The 19,172-nt window shown below is 39.4% G+C and overlaps 3 protein-coding genes across 5 annotated transcripts; 2 read left to right on the forward strand and 1 right to left on the reverse strand.

Annotated features, from left to right (window-relative positions):
* Window positions 1-9,415: 9,415 nt before the first annotated feature.
* Window positions 9,416-12,059, reverse strand: ankrd39 (ankyrin repeat domain 39). Of its 3 annotated transcripts, XM_072387025.1 has the most exons (4): window positions 11,657-12,059; window positions 11,430-11,533; window positions 11,137-11,340; window positions 9,416-11,036 (listed from the first exon to the last, which is right to left on the reverse strand). In XM_072387025.1, the coding sequence occupies exons 1-4, from the start codon at window positions 11,745-11,747 to the stop codon at window positions 10,890-10,892; spliced, it is 546 nt and encodes a 181-aa protein (XP_072243126.1). In that variant the 5' UTR covers window positions 11,748-12,059; the 3' UTR covers window positions 9,416-10,889. The 3 variants fall into 3 exon arrangements, with proteins under 3 accessions (XP_072243126.1, XP_072243125.1, XP_072243124.1); XM_072387024.1 differs by having other exon boundaries at window positions 11,430-12,059; XM_072387023.1 differs by having other exon boundaries at window positions 9,416-11,039; window positions 11,430-12,059.
* Window positions 12,060-12,503: 444 nt separating this feature from the next.
* kctd9a (potassium channel tetramerization domain containing 9a) lies at window positions 12,504-17,856 on the forward strand. Its single transcript, XM_072388388.1, has 12 exons — window positions 12,504-12,677; window positions 12,971-13,092; window positions 13,181-13,224; window positions 13,315-13,405; window positions 13,524-13,582; window positions 13,669-13,797; window positions 13,883-13,950; window positions 14,031-14,126; window positions 14,220-14,369; window positions 14,719-14,824; window positions 14,900-15,033; window positions 16,324-17,856. The coding sequence occupies exons 1-12, from the start codon at window positions 12,630-12,632 to the stop codon at window positions 16,438-16,440; spliced, it is 1,164 nt and encodes a 387-aa protein (XP_072244489.1). The 5' UTR covers window positions 12,504-12,629; the 3' UTR covers window positions 16,441-17,856.
* A 279-nt stretch (window positions 17,857-18,135) lies between these two features.
* Window positions 18,136-18,898, forward strand: LOC140309200 (progonadoliberin-1-like). Its single transcript, XM_072387026.1, has 4 exons — window positions 18,136-18,203; window positions 18,316-18,454; window positions 18,548-18,646; window positions 18,765-18,898. The coding sequence occupies exons 1-4, from the start codon at window positions 18,193-18,195 to the stop codon at window positions 18,810-18,812; spliced, it is 297 nt and encodes a 98-aa protein (XP_072243127.1). The 5' UTR covers window positions 18,136-18,192; the 3' UTR covers window positions 18,813-18,898.
* Window positions 18,899-19,172: the final 274 nt, after the last annotated feature.

Below are 19,172 nucleotides of genomic sequence, written 5' to 3' on the forward strand. Positions count from 1 at the left end.
TCTGGGCTACATTAGCAGATACCAGAACATGAATCTCAGACTAAATCAAGCAACTATCTGTGTGCGTATAGAGCTACACGCTATGCTAGCTTCACCTGAAGACATCCGGTTAGGTTTAGGAAAAGGTTATGTTGAGGCAACAGGAGGGGGTTTGTCATACAGTGTCTACCAGACTACAGATGGACCTTTTTCTGTTGATAAACTACATATAATCTAGGCCTTATTTTCAGGTTTTTGTTCTGTGGTACCACTTTAAAAAAAGATTGATTAGTCAATAATAAGAGTATGGATCTAAATTACTTTAATTTCTATTGCAAATATGAGGCTGCTGTAAACAGTCAATCAGCAGAGCTTTGCTTAACCTGTGTTAAGCTGTGTGATTTTACACTTAGTAACTTGGTGGACTTTTCTTTGGATAAAGTGATTCCTCAAGTCTTGTCATTATTATGAGCTTTCCAGGATATCTGCATGTCTCCACCCAGAGAAGACCAGAGCATGGATTTCTTTAGAGAAACTGATCTGTGCTGACCAAATCCCTGCTGGTTGTTGTCATTTAACATACATGTATGAGAAGCTTCTCCTGAAGGTTCTGAAAGAAGGCAAATACAGACATTTCCCAATGTTTTAACTATTCTACAACATAGCGCCTCTAAATCCTCAGCCTGAAAGGGAGTTGCCAACTACACAGCAGATGGAGTGTGAATCTGACAACCGCATACATACCAGAGAGAAAAACAGGCATGTTTATTAGGGTAACTAACAGTGAGAGTTAGACAAGCATGTGCAGCAATCAGCCACATCTGACAGTCTCAACACCAGAATACGACTTAGAAGATCTTTGATGCAGCAGCAGTTTGGAGTCATTATAGACATTTCCTTTAGTGTGTGTTGGTGTGTGTCAAAGATTTTCCCTGAGATGTGCATAAAGCTGGTAATGATAAAAAGAGGTTTAGGCAGAACATGAAAGCCTTGGCAGAATTCACAACATATGGGGAATGTTTATGCATTTGGTTGCTTATTGTTTTTCAATGACGATAGGAGATGAGTGATATATCAGAAACTGAGGCAGAGGCAGCTCAGGGTGGAAAAATCTGTGCAAAGCAGATGAGACGAAAGATAAAATAAGATAAGATAAAAGCTTTTGGTTGCTTTTAGCAGTGCATGAGATACATTTTTTTTATATTCCTACAATGGTTCACTTCTCTATGTTAGAGAATGAAAGCTGCAAACTTTTATTTGGAGCTAATAAAAAAAATCCCTTTTAATCATTAACCTGCCTCTGTGATGTGCACATGCCGTGGTAGCCCAAGTTACGCACATTATAGCGGCACTAACTGACAAGACTGGACAAAAAGGCTGTAAAGTGAAAGCATAAGGTTAATTTTTTACATTAATAATTACACAGTGTGGATCTTTTTTTAACCTGTGATGAATAGCTCAAATATTCACAGGTAATCTACAAAGGAGGACAAAATGTAAATGAGTCATTATCTGATGTAAGGCCAGGACATTGTAAGTTTTAAAGTCAGTTGAGCCTTTGCTTAGATGCAGCTGACAAAAGCTAAAGCTAAACAGAATCTGTTTCAAGATGAGGTGGGGCATTTCTGGTCGCTCCTCGTCTCCTTTCAGAGTAAGGAAATGTGCCGGACACTGGTAAAGACAGGAATACCTTATGCAAAAGCAAACTGAAGGCAGGCTAAGCCACACATCAGCATGAGAACAAATACAGTCATGCAATCCTCAGAGTGAACAATATCATTGCTTTGCATGATGATTTCCCTCGCAGCTTTTTCATCGCCCCAATGTGGTGTTTTATTGTGCTTGCTCTCTGTGTTTGCATTCCATTGTTACTGAGTAAGTACAAATATCCTCCTTTATGGACAAAATCCTTAGCTCGGCCTTCCACGATGCTGCCTATGTCCAGCCCTCATCCATCCATCAGCAGTGCCCCTGTTCTACACAGGGCCCCCCAAGCTTTGCTCACCACCCCCAGCCAGCTCTTTGACATAATGCTGTTGTGGTTTTCCGGGCCTTTATGCTGGCTGTTGTCTGAGGCAGATTGAAGACCCTTTGTGTGTGTCAGCCCCTGTCCTGAGTAGCCGGGAGGAACCTGCTGAGCGGCGAGCAGAGAGACAGGAATGCGCATATGAATGGACTAGTGTGTGCTGGGCACCTGCTGACAGAGGAACGGCGTGCCCCTATGAGTCTTAGTTCATCAGCGTAACCATCTTGTTCAATTACACGTGCAGCTTGGTGTTGCGTTCCTCATAGTCATTCACGCTGAATGGAAGCATTGTCACCACCATTGTGACTATTTTGCTGTTTACTATTCTTGTGGAATTCTTAATGAATGAGGTGCCAACTCCTCAGCCTTAGTTGTGACTGATTATCACTTGTTTTGCTCAAACCATGTCCTGTCCTTGAGGTCTGAATGTAACTGGGAATCTAGACTAAATGATTTTTGTAAAACTCGAAGGCTCTTGTATGCCTCTTAGCTCCAGAGCTGGTGATGCATAAGTAAATCTGGTACAGTATATTCCATCGAAGAATGTTTTTCCCTTGATGTTTTACTTTTACATGGAAAGTTGTGAATATCAGTGGAGTCAAAATCCTTCACTGCAAAAAATGTATCATTGTCTTTCTGTCAAATTAAAGTTACTGAATGCCTGCATTTAAAGTGACATCAGAAAGAGTATTAAAGTATTACAGGCAAAGTGCTCTCAAGGTATTAAGAAACAACAACTGCCCCATGTGGCTCATACTATTACAGTTCTGGACAAAATGATTTGCACCCCTGAGCTGTGAGTAAGGAAATTGGATAATGAACCAATATTTTCACTATATTTATAGAACAATGACCAAAAAAAGTATTTCATGAGAAGCAATTAAATGTAAAAATGTTACATAATTATGGTCTTTAACTCTTCAAACAAAACATAAAAAGGTTTCACCTGTGCTTCGTTTTCCAAACTTAGTTCCAAACTTAACTAATGAAAAAGGGTTTGATTCCAAAAAAGGGTTCAGTTGTTTCCACTTTCTTTTTCACAATGATGAAAACTGTTGAGAGTCTTCCAGGGCTAGATGTTGTGAGGAAAAGTAAGGGAAGTTTTCCAAGGCTGAGATAAACACCGCACAAGACATCTATGAACAATCTGGATTGGTGGCTCCAGCTTGCTCTGCACAGTGCAACAAGTAGGGATCTATTTGTGTCGGCCAAGGAGGAAACCTGTGCTGAGAGAAAGGTACAAATGTTTTTGCGAAAACCTTCAGTCCTACTGGAATGACATTTGTAAAAAAAGAGGAATCAAGAGCAGAGAAGAACTCTTTGAAATAAAAAAACACATATACCTATGTTAAAATATGGTTGAGATGTTTTTGCATCTTTTTTTGGAAAATAGTGCGTGTATATCAATACAGCTAAATTCCCCGTAAAGCTGCTCTCACTCACATATTTGTTTGTTTGTTTTTTTTTAAAAAGGCTAATTTGTCAGAAACTGTGACTGAATATCAGCCTGTTAAGACTAAGTGTCAGCTTTTGGATGCTTAAATGATTTCAAGGGTTACCGTATTAACTGAATGTATAAAACTAATTATAAAACCAGCCCTATGCTACCATGTGTAAGAAAATGTGATGCAAAGGTCACACATCCAACAGGCTAAAAGAGGGGCTGGAGAGGTGTTTTTAACAAAGAGCTTGAACACATTTGGAAGAGTGGCAGAAACAACCAGTGGACATATCCAAGAAACTTAGAAATTACAACAAGAAATATTGCTTCCAAATGTTCTGCAACCAAATATTGATGCCAAGCACACACAAGAAAAGCTACTAGGTGTGTCTGGGGTTCACTTTGTAGTTTTTATTTCGTCGTATAAATGCTTTTTTTTTTTCGTTTTATGGGGCATTTGTAAAAAATACTAGCCAGGAAGCAAATTTTTTACGCTGAGCACACAAGATACAATTTGTTCAATTGTTTTTTACCTTACTGTATTCCATTTTCTATAGTTTTAGATAAGTTTTTTTATTTGCATATTTGAAGTTTCTCTCTTGTGCATGCTGTGGTGCACAGGACCACATTTGGTCTACAGGAAGTAAGAGTAAATATAGAGTCTTCACAGAAGAGCAGCCTTTCACCATGGTGTGCACATGGGGACACTTGGCTCCTCTTAATAGGCTAAGCTACCCTGAAAATATGATGTACGGCTTTTGGACGGCTTCATGCATATTAATGTTTCATGTATCTGGCGTAAAAACAAACAATAATGTGTCAATGGTGCATTCCCAGAGGTTCAGTTGGCAAAACTTTAGATATCTTATCCCAGGTGTAGGGAAAATAAATGAATAGAAGAATCAGCCTGGAAGCAAAAAGAACATCCATAATCATTCTTCTTTACACACGGCTCCTGCTGATTTTGAACATCGAATGTGAATGTTCTGTTTGATAAATATTAAGTAAAGACTTTAATGATCTGGCAGTTTAGTTTTCAGAGCCTATGAGCGTTGTTTGGTGTGCTTAAGGACAATAATTTAACAAAAATAATCAGTAATCAAATGTTTTTTTTCTTTAGGATTGAGCTGATAACAGAACCTGCAGAACCACTTGATGTACTTGTTATGTGCACTTCCAGCATGCTGTTCATGTGCACATAACAAGTACATCAAGTGGTTCTGCAGAGCTCCTTTGCAGATGTGCCTGATGATTCATTATGTGATTTTAAACAGTCTACTATGAAGGGGCCAAGATGTATGGCCACAAAAGCCTCATTAATTGTCTTCCAACTCATATGAAACAACTTATGTTGTTTCTTGGACAATGCTTTTAAGAAGATTGCATCTTAATAATCAATAAAAAGGAACTCAACTATACATTCTGGAGTCTGGAGAGAAAAAAAAAACACTTTCCCCATCAGATATACGCACAATAATGCTATTACGGGAAATTTTAGGGATGTTTTGATATCGTCCAGATGTGTGAGTTGCAGTTTAGTCCAAGACGTGTGTATTAAATAAAAAAAGGAAAACGGTAAGATCTATAATATGGTTTTGAAAAAGAACTGAAGCTAAAGCTAACAGACATGTATCGTACGATCTTGTTTGTGTTTGGCTGGATCATCTGATAACTCTGGCATTTCCCATAGACACCGTGCGGATTGGATGGGAGAGCTTCTGGTCTCATGGATCCCATCACCCGCTGACCTGGAAAACTGGCTCGTAAGATCTGCAAACACCACATCAACCAGCACACGATATGCTTCTTTGAAGTGGGAGTGGACCTAAATTAGATTATGCAGCGTCTCTGAGAAGCAGCTCCCATATATTTGATTACACACGCCCCCTCGGCCAGAATCTCACTAGCGCAGAACAGACAACGTGGAACTGTTCTCCATTCCAGAGTCTGGTACTCCGTGTCTCAACATGTGCCCATCTGCCAGCCATTTACCTGATTACTTCAGGGGAGCGCAGACAGGTCCGGCTCTGCCAGGGCAGCTGGGACATTAGGGAATGGCATTAGTTTTGTGCAGGTGAACTCAGGAAAGATAAGGACCAGAGGACCATTTCATCAGTAAAAACAGGAGGCAAAAATAAAACCAACATAGAGAAAATGGATATTTGGCACAAATGAGGACAATATTTTTTGAGTGTTTATTTGTTACTCCTTTGGTAGCCACAGAAGCTACTAATTTTATAGCTTGAACATAATTCTCAGTCTGTCCAAGTACACACATAAGGCAAGCTGTTCTCATTATCCTCAAGCAGACGAAAGTATTGTTTAAAAAAAAAAAAAACGAGCACTGACTTCAAATCTTCCATACAAGCATGGCATACAGACCACCGTCTATTTCTGAAGAAAATAACATCCAGTCCTGGTTTAACTTGGGCTCATTATGGTGGAAGTGGGTTCCAGGGCCAGGAAGTTTCATTGCTTTCCAAATAAATCTCGCTAAATAGAGCTGCAGTCTAAATTCCTCATCTTGTGGAGTCCTTCCCAAGTCCTCACATTACTTTAAGCTCTCTAAGCCAGACATAAAAATCACATCTTATCCATCTAGATCTCTTACCGTAACCTTTGTTTTAACAAAACTGAGTCAGGTTGCACAGTTGCTTCAAAGAGACTGAGTAAAAAAAAAAGTGTGGAAAAAGGTCCTTTTTGATTGTTTCCACATAATGGAGTAAAACAAAAAGAAAAAAAAGAAAACCTCTCAAATTCAACACAGCTCATGAAAAATTATCAATAACGGATGAGGCCCCTGAACATTCCTCAAGTTTTACAGAGCGACACAGAGGGTTTTCATTACCTCACTGCTCGCAGATCTGAAACATCAGCTTTGATTATGTTTCATAGAAGCTGGCAAAGGGACAATTAGAGGGTGCTGTGGGCAGGTCTGGTGGTTAGTGTGTCAGTCAAAATGACCTGTTAAAGTCAAATAGCTTTACGTGCCTTTGTTTTGTATGATTTAGAAGACAGATATTTAAAAAAAAAAAAAAACTCTCAAGAAACCCCTGCTTTCACTGACACAGGGCAATCAGTGATCCTAGTTACAGTACCTCAGCTGTGTGGGAAGAGGAACTTGTAACTGAGCATAAACAGCTCTCTTGGCTTAAATACCCCACGCCATCTACCCCCAACACCCCATCTCCTTGTGCTGTGTGGCGTCAGCTGCAATGAGCTCCAGATGCGGCCTGGCACCCCTCCAGTCACAGCATGAATGTGGTTTGAAGGTAGTTTGGAAACACCACCCACCAGTGGACCCAATGAAAGTTCCTCAGACTGCTGTGAGAGGTTTCTGTCGTAGGTTCGTATTCATGTGGACTGAGGGAAGACAGAAGAAGAGCCTAACTGCTCTGCAAATCAAAGGGCTGTGAGAAGAAGTATCTGCCTCATGCATGTGCATGTTTGTGTTTTCTATGGAACATGCAGAGTTGATCTATTTCAGTTGATAAAGTAAATATGAAATTGTGTTAAAGAAGATGGGCTAAAGAGGTTTCAAGCTACATAGTCATACTTGTTGTGACAAGCCACTTTAGTGAAAGTGGCAGGACAAAAGACAAAAGAAAGCATCAGATTTCTCTTTGTAAAAAATATATTCACTATATGAACATTTTTCTTTGTTGAATCTATTAAAATCTGATGCAGAGGCAAAATGTTAATGGAAGCTTATGGAGTATGAGCTAATTCACCAAAATAAAAGATAAAAAAACTGTCAACATCAATGTAACAATTTTCAGTCACTTAAAAGGAAAGTTTAGCATCTGCTTCAGTGTTTAACGTGGAGTGATAATGTCTCACTGTCAGCTGTAACAGTTACACTAATGCCTTTCTTTCTTCACAACAGTTACATCGTTAAGTTTTCCATCAGTGTGCTAGGAGGATTGAATGAGGTCACTCTGCAATCGCTGCCATCAAATTCACATGGTGCTCATGAAACATTTTTTCTCTCCTGTAAGACAATAGCGCCCCCTACTGCCAGAGATTCAGTTGCCTAAATTCATCCTCTTCTTATTCTTCCTCCATCCCCCTGCCTATAACCCAGAAATTTGAATTAAGTTCTTGTTATCAGCGCTCAGTTCAAAAGCCTGCATCTCTGACAGTGTGGAGGGGCATTTGGGGGCTGTGGAACCCCATGCTGCATCCATAAAATGCATACTTCAACACAAAAGATCCAGACGTTTTTTTTAAATCCATGCATTAGTTTGATAGCTAAACTTATTCTTAATCCAGGAAATAGAGCACAGAGGAGATGAAGAGTGCAATAGACAGACAGGACGCCGTAAAATCTGGACAGGTGGAGAAGATGAAGGTATCAGAGGGATAAGACACAGACTTAATACAATCATAGATCAAAAGCAGCCCTTCTTACAGGAGAAGAAACACTGAGATGTGAGTTGGTCAGTTAAAAACAAAATGTAATAACATACAACTGAGCATATGACTGTCATCCATGTCGAGGCTCTAATTTCTTCTTGGTGCAAACAATAAAAACGGTTCAAGGTAAAAAGGTTCAAAATCAGATTACACTTCTTAATTTTGATTTCATATTGTAAAAGGCAGCTTGGAAACTGGTGCAACCCATCTTAAATTTATTGTACTCTTGGGTGGCCTGAAAATTATACATTTGTAATATTAAAATCCAAAGATTTCTGGGCTCAGCTAAACACTGAGTGTTTCAAGATTCTAACAACGCCTCTTGAACACAGCCATACTGCTGTATGCTACTTTAAGCTGGTTTTCATAATGGTTTGTCTTGTTTGTTTTAGGGAGGTGGAAACATCTTACTTAATAGGCAATGTATTGTAAAAGGCCTGTTATCGAGGCCACTGTGGCTTATTCAGCTGTAACTTACATAAACTGAAGCACATCATGTATCTTTTTTTTTCTGACTCTTACTCTAAAATCACTGCAAAAGCAAAATTTCCCCTTAGGGGCTGATAAAATATTCTGTTTTATAACCTTATATAAATGAATGTAACTTTAGAAAAAATAACTTTTTTATCAATACCAGTTAGAATAATAGGTTAAAACAATTTTTATGGTTCAAGAATTAATGTGAAACCTTAAAAAAACCTAGGGTGGATATACCCCAGGAAACTATTTGATAATGGAAAATGCCGATATTTCATCAGCAGGTGATTATTCAGAAATATTTTGATACACAGCGATTCACGAAAAAGGTTTGTGGTTTTCCATTTCATTTATCATCTGCTTATAGAATATTGATGAAAGTATGAGGAGCGATATAAACTAACAGTAACCATAGCTAAAGTTTCCTGGGGAGGATATGCTGTACTGCCTTGTTTATGTCTTAGATGTATGCTGACAGTGCACACTGCCTGATTCTGACTTAGCTTCTGCAAGATGTCTGACATCTGCAGTGTTGTAACTGTTGTAAAATAATGTCAGGTGTTCATATGTATGCTGATAGATGAAATAAAGAAAAATAATCTTCCCGTAAATGCACTGTAGATGTTCGAGATGCTTAAATTTTATCACAAGATTATTTTACATGGGCTAGTAAATGCAATTAAAGATACAGTATTTCTGATTTCATAATATGATAAAATGTTTGTGGTCTGTAATGTCATCTGAATGTTTGGCTGTAATGTCATCCACTTTGCTGCTTAATGTAATGACTATAGGTCTCTTTTGCTTTAATCTGAGGTTTATTTATGATTATCATAATATTTATTCATGTAATGATCTAAAAGATTTTAAAAAACAGTGAGAAATGCAGTTTAACCGTGGTTAATCCATGGTGGAGCTGATAATAAAAGGTGCAGAGAGTGAACGTTAAGTCATCACAGTAGGGTTTGCTGTTTAGGGAACAACCGGCTACTCTGATTCCCTCTGTAACTCACCAACAAATCTGACAATATTTTAACGATCTAAGTTCAGGTGGACAAGGGAAGAAACTTGTATGCAACATTTTGTAAGGCTCCTTTTCATTCACTGAATTACAGACATTCTCATTGTGTCCAATACCGCAGTCCTGGGAAAAGCAATGTCAAGGTCAAATAAATTCAAAAGGACATTTTACAGACAAACGCTGATTAAAGTGCTTTACAGTCAAACAAAATTCAGTTGAAACAGCAAAGGAATAAAAGATCATTTAAAAAGTCTTTGTATATCAGATCAAAGTAACTGTAAGTTAGTAACTTTAAAATGTCTCTGTTAAGGTTGTTCGTTTTAAATGAGCTAGTATAATTCAACTGTCAAAAACTGTACATTTCAACACAGCATCCAGCTGATCATTATGACAATCAGCTGTTTATTATCATTAACTCAATTATTTCTATCTGAGTTTCTGAACAGGTATTCAAATGAACAACATGCAGGTACATTTATATATTATGAATCACGTAATCAGCATTATATTGTGCCACAGGGTATTTTACGTGTGGATAATCTTTCTCATTATAGAATGATGGACTCCAAATAGTTTGCAAATGGCCTTAAAAGTCTTCCCAGATTGATGGGCAGCAACAGTTGCTTCTCCAAGAACGTGCTCATGTCTTTCCTTCTTGACACAATGAACATTTGCTTGTCATAAACATATCCATCATGTAAATACAGGAAAAGCACTTCAGAAAGTCTGCTACGTTTCCTGTTAGTGCTCCAACATAAACGCCTAAAAGATTTCTTGTGGTTTGAAAATGGAAAACTTAATACACAACAGCGTGGGTGTGTGCAACAGCAGTGGTTTAACACAGCACAGCTCTCTTACGGCTATTGTGTGGTCTAAAAGTTTCAACCACAAGAACCTTTTATTTTTTTCTTAATTTACCCCCCAATGCTTCAAATGCAGTAATTATCAATCAATCAAAAAAGCCTTTTAAACCCTGTTTGTCTGAACCCGACATTGTTGATTCACTCTGCTCCAGTGATCATTTTGGCAATTTGTACATCAGTTTAATACCACCTATTCAGACAAAGGTTTGGCACACCTACACAACATTATCTGCAGATTTAGTCCCCAACACAAGTGTTAACTTGATCAGTCACATTTGTTTCTTTCTTCATCCCTTCTCAGGAATAAAACCTTGACCTGCAACCGTCCTCTTGGTCATTTTAAGACTGATCCACAGTTTTTTTCCCCTTAAAAGTCATGATCAGTGACAACAAAAAAAAATTTAGAAATTGCCTCCAGAATTGTCAAATGGAATTTGACAAATTTAACAGTAACAGATGAAGAACTGTGGTGTCATTCGGCAGGTTTTACGGCTGCTAAAGCGTGAGAGGAGCAATGTTTTAAAAAACAGATAAGTATAGATCAAAAACAGGATCTTGTCAATCATTTGAAGCTGTAAAAGTGCTGTCCTGTTCAGTATGTTACAATCAGTGGTTCCTTTGTGGAATCAGAAATCACAGCATGCCCCTGATTGTGTGGATCTGTCATCATGGAGGTGGTTTTAAGAGCTCCTGCAGGTCTGCCTGCTGCGCCAGCTGGTAGGGGAGCTGGAGCCTCTTGTTACCCTGACTGCAGAGAATGGGACAGTCCTCAAGAAGCAGCTGACACATGTCTTTATGACCCCGTTCTGCAGCCTGCTTAAGATTTAGTAGAAAAATAAAAAAAGGCACCGATTAAACGATCATTAAACTATTGCATTGCAATAGTTTTAAGCTACTGCAGGCAGTTTTGTACCTTATGTAAAGGAGAAGCGCCATCATCGTCACAGAGCGTTGGATCTGCTCTGTTTTGCAGAAGGAGTCTAACGACATCTAGATGACCGCAGTAAGCTGCACGATGGAGTGGCGTGGCCCCACCTGGTGTCTGAGGTGATGCGCATGCACCTTTCTCAAGCAGAAAGGTGCATACAGCAAGATGACCGCTGCGACTTCCATAATGCTGAGACAAAACACAAAAATAAGGAATGGGAAGTTTGGAAAAATAAGCACAGTCATAGGTGCAGCCAAACATCTTCTAAGCAAACTTACCAGAGCTGTGTATCCAGCAGAGTCTCTCAGGTTTGGGTCTGTCCCCTTCTGGACAAGAGACTTTACTCTGTCCAAGTCCCCATCCATTGCAGCAGACCAGATACCTGCACAGGAGGACGACACACAATGCGACACTGTACTACATTGACAACTACTAGTATGTTGCATAAGTCTATTGTTACCATACACTGACACCGACGCCACATGCCAGACACACAAATGCAAACCTCGTTCAAAATCCATTTCATTTAGAGTCTGGTGTACACTGGGAGATGAGACTGGATTGGAGCAACACGAGCAATGGTGTTTTTCAGACATGGCATTAAATGGGAGCAAAAAAAAAAAGTTGAATAAAAAAGTTCCACGTGACTTAAAATCTGAGCTTAAACACTAATTTTTAAATGAAAGAAAAACGTAAGCAACTAACAACTTTGTTTCATTATGACAACCTTCGTACCAAACAAGCTCTAATCTGAAAGCTAAACGGCGAGTTTATCTTTAACCCAATAAGAAGCAGATGTTTCATATTTAAACAAAGGTTCACGCGGTAACGGCGCCAAATGCAGCTGTTTTTATTATAAAAGTCACTTCTGAACAGCTAATGTTAGCAGCAGTATCCAAACGGCTCGACGCACGAAACGTGTTTACGTAGATGTCTTTGACCAATTGGAGAGTTGTATGCAGAAAGCAGTCTTCATGTGCTGTTCGAAATTGTCACTTTATTTGCTAATCTCCTTGAATTGAAGGCTTGTGAGTATACGACGGTTCAAGCTGTTTATTTAATGTAAAAAAGCAACTACATTATTTTCTGTGCTATTAAATGCTAATATTTATGTTATCATCAATTCTCCTCTTACATTGTAAACTGTAATTTTTACTATATTTGTTGATAATTCACTCCTATTATATAAGAAAATCTAGCTGAACTAAAACTTCAAAACTTCAAGCACAGTTTTGACTTGGTTGTAAATTCATTGTTAGGCTTTCAGCTCCATTTGCTAAAAAAAAGAAGAAGAAGAAAAAAACAACTCTTAATATTACTTTTTCCGGATTGTTCTGAAGGCATCGTTTGTCTCGTGTTGTTGTCTGATGCAGTTAGTTGGCCAGCTTCATTTGTTTCGTGGAGCTATTAGCTAACTGGCTAGTATAACGTTATTACTGTATTTATATGAAATTACCTAGAACCAAAGCGAGTAAAGAATGAGAAGAGTTACCTTATTTGTTAACGGGACATCTAAAAATGGCAAGGTGGGTAAAAAGTCAGGCTGTTCAGTGTGGGAGAATGGGCCGCAGAATGACTGGCTTTTTCCACTGAACAAACTGCAGTAGGTCTATGATGATGGATAATAAACACTAGTTCGTAATATCTGTAGAAATGTGAAGTAGAGGTTAACATTAGCCTTTATAGTATTGTATATTTTTTTTACACTAAACAGCTCAACTTCGCCTTTCTCAGCTGACTGCTGATCATTTTACATTACATTGGAGTGACTCATTCTGGTTTACGCTTTAACCCATTGATTTTTTTCTTTTGTTTTTAGGTTGTAGCAGTTTATGGGACCTTGTCTGACTTACTATCCGTAGCAAGCAATAAGTTGGGAATCAAAGCCTCCTGTTTATACAATGGAAAGGGTGGTCTCATAGATGACATCACTTTAATCCGGTAAGCTCACTTTAGGCAACAATAACCTATGTTGTTTCAGCGTTATGAATGTATCTCCTCATTTTGTGACCATTTGTGATTGTAACAGCGATGACGATGTGCTGTATGTGTCAGAAGGAGATCCATTTATTGGTGAGTGTTTTCTGCAACTGCTGCAGAAGTTTTATTTCCTGTCAAAGTGTCCACACGGTTTCAGCCACTCTTATTTCTGTTTAAACACAGACCCACAGAATGAAGCCAAGGTTACATCTGATGGAGCACACACTGACTGGCTAACCCTCAATATCGGTGGGCGTCTCTTCACCACCACCAGGTATCTGTGGTGTAATTAATGTTTTCCACTAGTCTCCAGTAAGCACATTACACAAAACTTCTATATTATAGTCCATACTTGTATATTTATCCGTTGAATGTGTCTGTTCTCTGATCAGGAGCACTTTGGTCAGCAAGGAGCCGGAGAGTATGCTTGCTCATATGTTCCGTGAGAAAGGTGCCAGGAACTAGCTGATCAGTAAATGTTCAAGTTGTGTTTAATGGCAGACGTTTTTGAAGGGGTTTTGTCTGTGTTCACTGCAGATGTGTGGGGAAACAAGCAGGATGAGCATGGGGCTTATCTAATCGACCGCAGCCCTGAATACTTTGAGCCTATTCTCAACTACCTGAGACACGGTCAGCTTATTTTCAATGAAGGCATAAATATAAGAGGTGAGCTTTTCAAATAAGTCCTAAATGTTGAAGTGTTTTTTTAGACAAGGAGGGGAATTATATCATCGTACTAAATGTCGTTCAGGGGTCCTTGAGGAGGCTCGGTTCTTTGGAGTTGAGCAGCTGGCCGAACAGCTGGAAGTAGCAATCAAGGTGGTATGAAATGTGCTGTTGTATAATGGGATCTTTCCATTGAATTTGTTTTGACTCACAAGTTCTTGCTTTTGTAACAGAACTCGCAGCCACCTGAGGACCACTCTCCCATTTCCCGCAAGGAGTTTGTTCGTTTTCTTTTGGCAACGCCCACCAAGTCAGAGCTCCGCTGTCAGGTAGAGCGAGTTTAAAATGTTTCAATTGGACCCCATCGCATAACGCTGTCAAGTTGATAAATTATTTGATGCTGTCGTGCTTACTTTTCTCAGGGGCTTAATTTCAGTGGTGCTGATATGTCCCGGCTTGATCTGCGCTATATCAATTTCAAGATGGCTAATCTGAGCCGCTGCAATCTGTCACACGCTAATCTGTGCTGCTCCAATCTGGAGCGGGCTGACCTCTCTGGAGCCAACCTGGATGTAGGTGTAAACACTCATTCACAGCACTAGCAAACACGTAGCGAATGAAGAATCCTCTCAGAAGAACATTATGGTCTCACAGTGGGTCATAATCCTGTCATCATCTTGTTGATAATCTTTTTCATTGCTGGTCTTTCCACTGGCGAGCAACAGACTTGATTTGTATTCACTTTTAAGGTACTGCTCCCTTTAGTTTAGTGTAGAAAATCATTTGGCTTTTTGACATGTAGTTAACTCATTAAAAGAAATAAGAAAAAGCAGAAAACTTGAATCCACAGACTTGAGACTTATAGCTCAGTGTAAACAAGAATATTCTCAGCTCTTATGATCTTTGTATTGTCGTTTGAAGGGTGCTAACTTACAAGGAGTGAAGATGCTCTGTTCCAACGCTGAGGGGGCTTCTCTGAAAGGATGCAACTTTGAAGATCCATCCGGACTGAAGGCCAATCTGGAAGGTACTCTGTCTAACTTCTTAATCAAAGAACACATCGTCCCACGTTTGCCAACTCACGTCATCTTTTTTTAATCAGGTGCAAACCTCAAAGGAGTCGACATGGAAGGAAGCCAAATGACCGGTATCAATCTGCGTGTGGCCACTCTCAAAAATGCAAAGCTGAAGAACTGTAACCTGCGGGGGGCCACTTTAGCAGGGACGGATCTCGAGGTAAATTAAACCTATCAGACGGGATTATCCGTAAAAACAGTTGTTGATGTTGACTCAGATGGCAGGCTGGGTTGTGAGCACTTTTCAGTTAATGAAAAAAAGTAGTGAAACAAATCCAAAATGTAATTTTCTGTCCCTCTATAAGCTATTTATTATATTATTATATTTATTATATTATTTATTATACTTTAAATAATGCTAAAGCTCATCAAGATCTTATCATATCATCATTTTATGATGACAATTGTTTCATTACATCTGCTGGTGGTTTATACAAGTTGTTTGAATCTTGTAAAAAGTAACAGGACTACAACATTATGACCTTTTTCCTAATATTACGTAGGTGTCAGAAGGTTAGAAGGTGGGGTCTCCCTGAACTTGTTGTCCAGCACATTCCACAGACGCTCGGTTCGATTATTGCTATTAAACTACTGCGCAGAAACAATTTATGCAGTGCGACAGGTGCATTACCTTAGCAGAAGACACCACTGCCATCAGGGAATTAGATTTTTATGAAGGGTTGTACTTGTTTAGACAGGTGGTATGCATCAGGTAATATCCACATGCATGGCAGGACCTGAGGCGTCTCTGCAGAAGCATCACACTGGCTTGTCTTCTTTGCATAGTGCATACTGGTGCCACATCTTTCCCAAGCGTTTAACACACAGTTACTGTGCTAGTCACATGATGTTCAAGAAAGTGGGATTCATCAGATCAGACGACCTTTTTCCACTGCTCCATGGCCATGGGCTGATGTCATTATGGGCGCTTTTGATCAGCATGAGCACCCCAGCCTGTCTCTGTTCACTCTGTCCCATAAACAGCAAACTTTGTTTCATAGTGTGTTCTGACGCCTTTCAGTGTGAATCTTTTCATTTAGCCTGACTGACCCTGTCAGCACTTCACTGATTTTCCTCCCTTTGACTTCTTTTTGTGGGTCCTGATCATTGCAGATGTTGGAACATGCCACAGCTGCATATGTGGAGATGTTATGACCCGGTTGTAGTCATAACAATTTGGCCCTTGTCAAATACCCATAACTCCTCACACATGCCCATTTTTCGGCTTACAGCACATCAGCTTCAAGGACTAACTGTTTACTTGTTGTCTTATATATCCCATCTACTGACGGGCGCCATTGTAACAAGATAATCAATGTTTTTCACTTCACTGTTACTCGCCATATTGTTGTGGCTGATGGATGTACGCCATAGGACAGAAGCTGAAAGGAAAAGGTGATGACCAATAAGTTAGGCTTTTAATTTTCATTGATTTTGTCACCTTTTGCAGAACTGCGACTTGTCTGGCTGTGATCTACAAGAAGCCAACCTGAGAGGGTCAAATGTGAAAGGAGCCATTTTTGAAGAGATGCTGACCCCTCTGCACATGTCACAGAGTGTCAGATAACTCACTGCACACACCTTCGACTCCAGCTGGCATCTTTCTGGCTTTTCTTTCAGCCTGTCACTCAACTTAGTCCATCTTTCACTCTTTCTTTTCTTCCTGTGTGCTGTGGAGGTAACTGCGTGCACTTCCCTTGAATTTCACCAAAATATTTAAATATCTTGCACTAGAGTTTATCGAGGGTTGTCAGTGTTTGTTTTTTAAATGTCCAGCTGCATTATTCACCAAAACAAAGTAATGTTCATCGTGTTTGTTAATGTGTCTGGATGTAGTCCAGTGTTTAAGCTCATGTTATGTTTTGCATAATTTATATTTACTTGACATGTTAATAGGAGTTCAAATCTGATTACTGACGATCAGTAAAGCTGAGCTTCACTGAGTGCTGCAGTAGCAGAAATAGAAGGGGTTACTTTATCATTTACTGTGTCCATAAACAATATATGCCTCTTTAAGTATGTAACTTAATTTTGCTGGATTTAATAAGCGATGCAAGCCAAAGCCATACAGTACAATAGCACAGTCTGAGAGGCTGGAAGTGCTGTTAGTGCACTGTAAAACTATGCTAAGGCAAGCTCTAAACACAGCTTGAGTATGCAATACATTGTGTAGAGCTGCAAGGTTTCTTCTTTCCTTCTTTAAAATGTGTTCTGTGAATCTACCTCTATTTATTCATCCAGTGTGTAAGTGACCCACAGTTGCATGCATTTGAATGTTCCATGGCTTATTGAAAAAATGATATATGACATTCATTATTCCTCATATTCCAGTTAGGAGAAGATAAACCAGCTCGATGCGCTTTAACAGAAAAGTCATTTTCATGTGCTCGTGCTGTTAAAGCTTACTCACCCGAGTAGATCACTTAATCATGCTTTGAAGTTATTTGCACATGTGTATGTTAATGTGTTGCGCGGTATACCCATTCACCAAAAATGTTTGGTGCTTTTCGTATGTACTCTTGTATAAATCACATCCTGTGCTTCCGAAACCCCCCCCCCCCCCCAAAAAAGAGCAGTTGGGTGTTGTCTGTTGTTTTGTAAAGAATCTCACCTCAGTTTTTATGAGACGGTGTCCGTTTGCATGTGTGAGGAGATGTGTTCCTTATCGACTGGTGAAGTCTCTCTGGCGGTAGCTCAAAGCTGCTCCGATGCAATACTATTCACTCAGTTCAATAGTAGGTACCCAGCCTGCGAGAATGAATGATGAAGGCAATCAAATTGTGTATTTCAACTCGAGTGTGAAAATCAATGAAAGAGCTATGGTTATTTATTTTACTACATCTCACTGAATGCAATATGAGGCAGATGCTGATTTCTGTTTAAAAAGCAGGGAGTGGTGTAGCTGTCTCTGATTAATGCACTCAAACATGGAAATATGTTTCCGTAAATGACTGTTAAAAATAAACTGCTATGAAGAAGAAAAGTCTTCCATCTTTTGTGTTTCATTTAAGAATGAATGTACGTCCAAAATGTATGATAAAAGCAGAAAGCCCACCTGGGAGTGGCTGAAGATATCTTAATGTTTGTGGAAAAGCGTGTCACTTGTTACTTTAATGGAACAGCAAAAAATCACACCCCGAGTGTAATCTTTTAAACACCTCTGCGGGTTGCCGGCAATGCTCAGCGTTGCTTAATGCCACTTTGTGACCCCCTGTGGTGAAGTGGTGGAGGAAACAAAGCAGCACAGGCTTATATAAAGCATAGTGTGCAGAGGGATTCACAAAGCACGGCGGAGCCTGTTGGAGAAGTCCCCTGGCTTATGAACAAAAGGTGAAAAGAAAATCATTTTATACGGTCTAGTGCTGAGAAGTATGACAACATGTGGGCTTGTAGAAGAAGGAAAAAATCATTAACATGATTATATGTGTGGTCCAAAACTCAGAATGGCTGTAAAAACGTGGGCACTGTGGCCGCTGCTGGTGGGGAGCATGTTGCTGCAGGTCACCTGTCAGCACTGGTCGTTTGGCCTGAGTCCGGGAGGGAAGAGAGATCTGGACACATTTTCAGACACGTTGGACAATGTAAGCATTTGTATGGTGGCACCTCTCACTTCTTTATAACATTTACTGCTCCTCCTCAGTGTTCTTCCTGATGTGTGTCTCTTTCTGCTGCAGGTAGTGGAGGGTTTTCCACACATGGATGCACCTTGCCATGTTCTGGGTTGTGTGGAAGAGTCGCCTTTTGCCAAAATCTACAGAATGAAAGGATTTCTTGTAAGTTTAACTCATATCTAATTAGTTTTTTAGTTGAACTGAGACAGCTACCATTACTGTCAAAGATTGGCATAAGTAAAATTTTTCATGAATTCATTTCTTCTTATTTTTAATTCAGAGCGGTGTAACCGACAGGGAAAATGGACGCCGCGTCTACAAAAAATGATGTTTAACTCTATATTGAATTATTAAATCAGCATATCACTCTAAATGGGATTACTGTATGTTATGACTGTTTAACCAAATCATGAATAAAAGCTACAGAAACATTTGCTCTAAGTTTTCTGCTGATTTTCTTTGGGACATTTCGTGCAACAACAACTGACTTTTGTTGCTCAAAAAAAGAGTTCCAATTGCTTGTTGACTGCTTGTTTTCATTAAAGTTTGATGAAGAATTAAGTGTACAGTTGCAGTCTACTGACTTTCAGCTGATGATAGCAGATATAGCAAAGTGGGGTGTATGAGTGTGGAATAATAAAATTCACTTTTCAGTGGATGCTCCTCACAATGCCTGGAGACTGTACAT

The sequence above is a fragment of the Leuresthes tenuis genome, unplaced genomic scaffold (assembly GCF_036924035.1).
Source record: "Leuresthes tenuis unplaced genomic scaffold, fLeuTen1.0.hap1 SCAF_6, whole genome shotgun sequence".
Classification (NCBI taxonomy): Eukaryota; Metazoa; Chordata; class Actinopteri; order Atheriniformes; family Atherinopsidae; genus Leuresthes; species Leuresthes tenuis.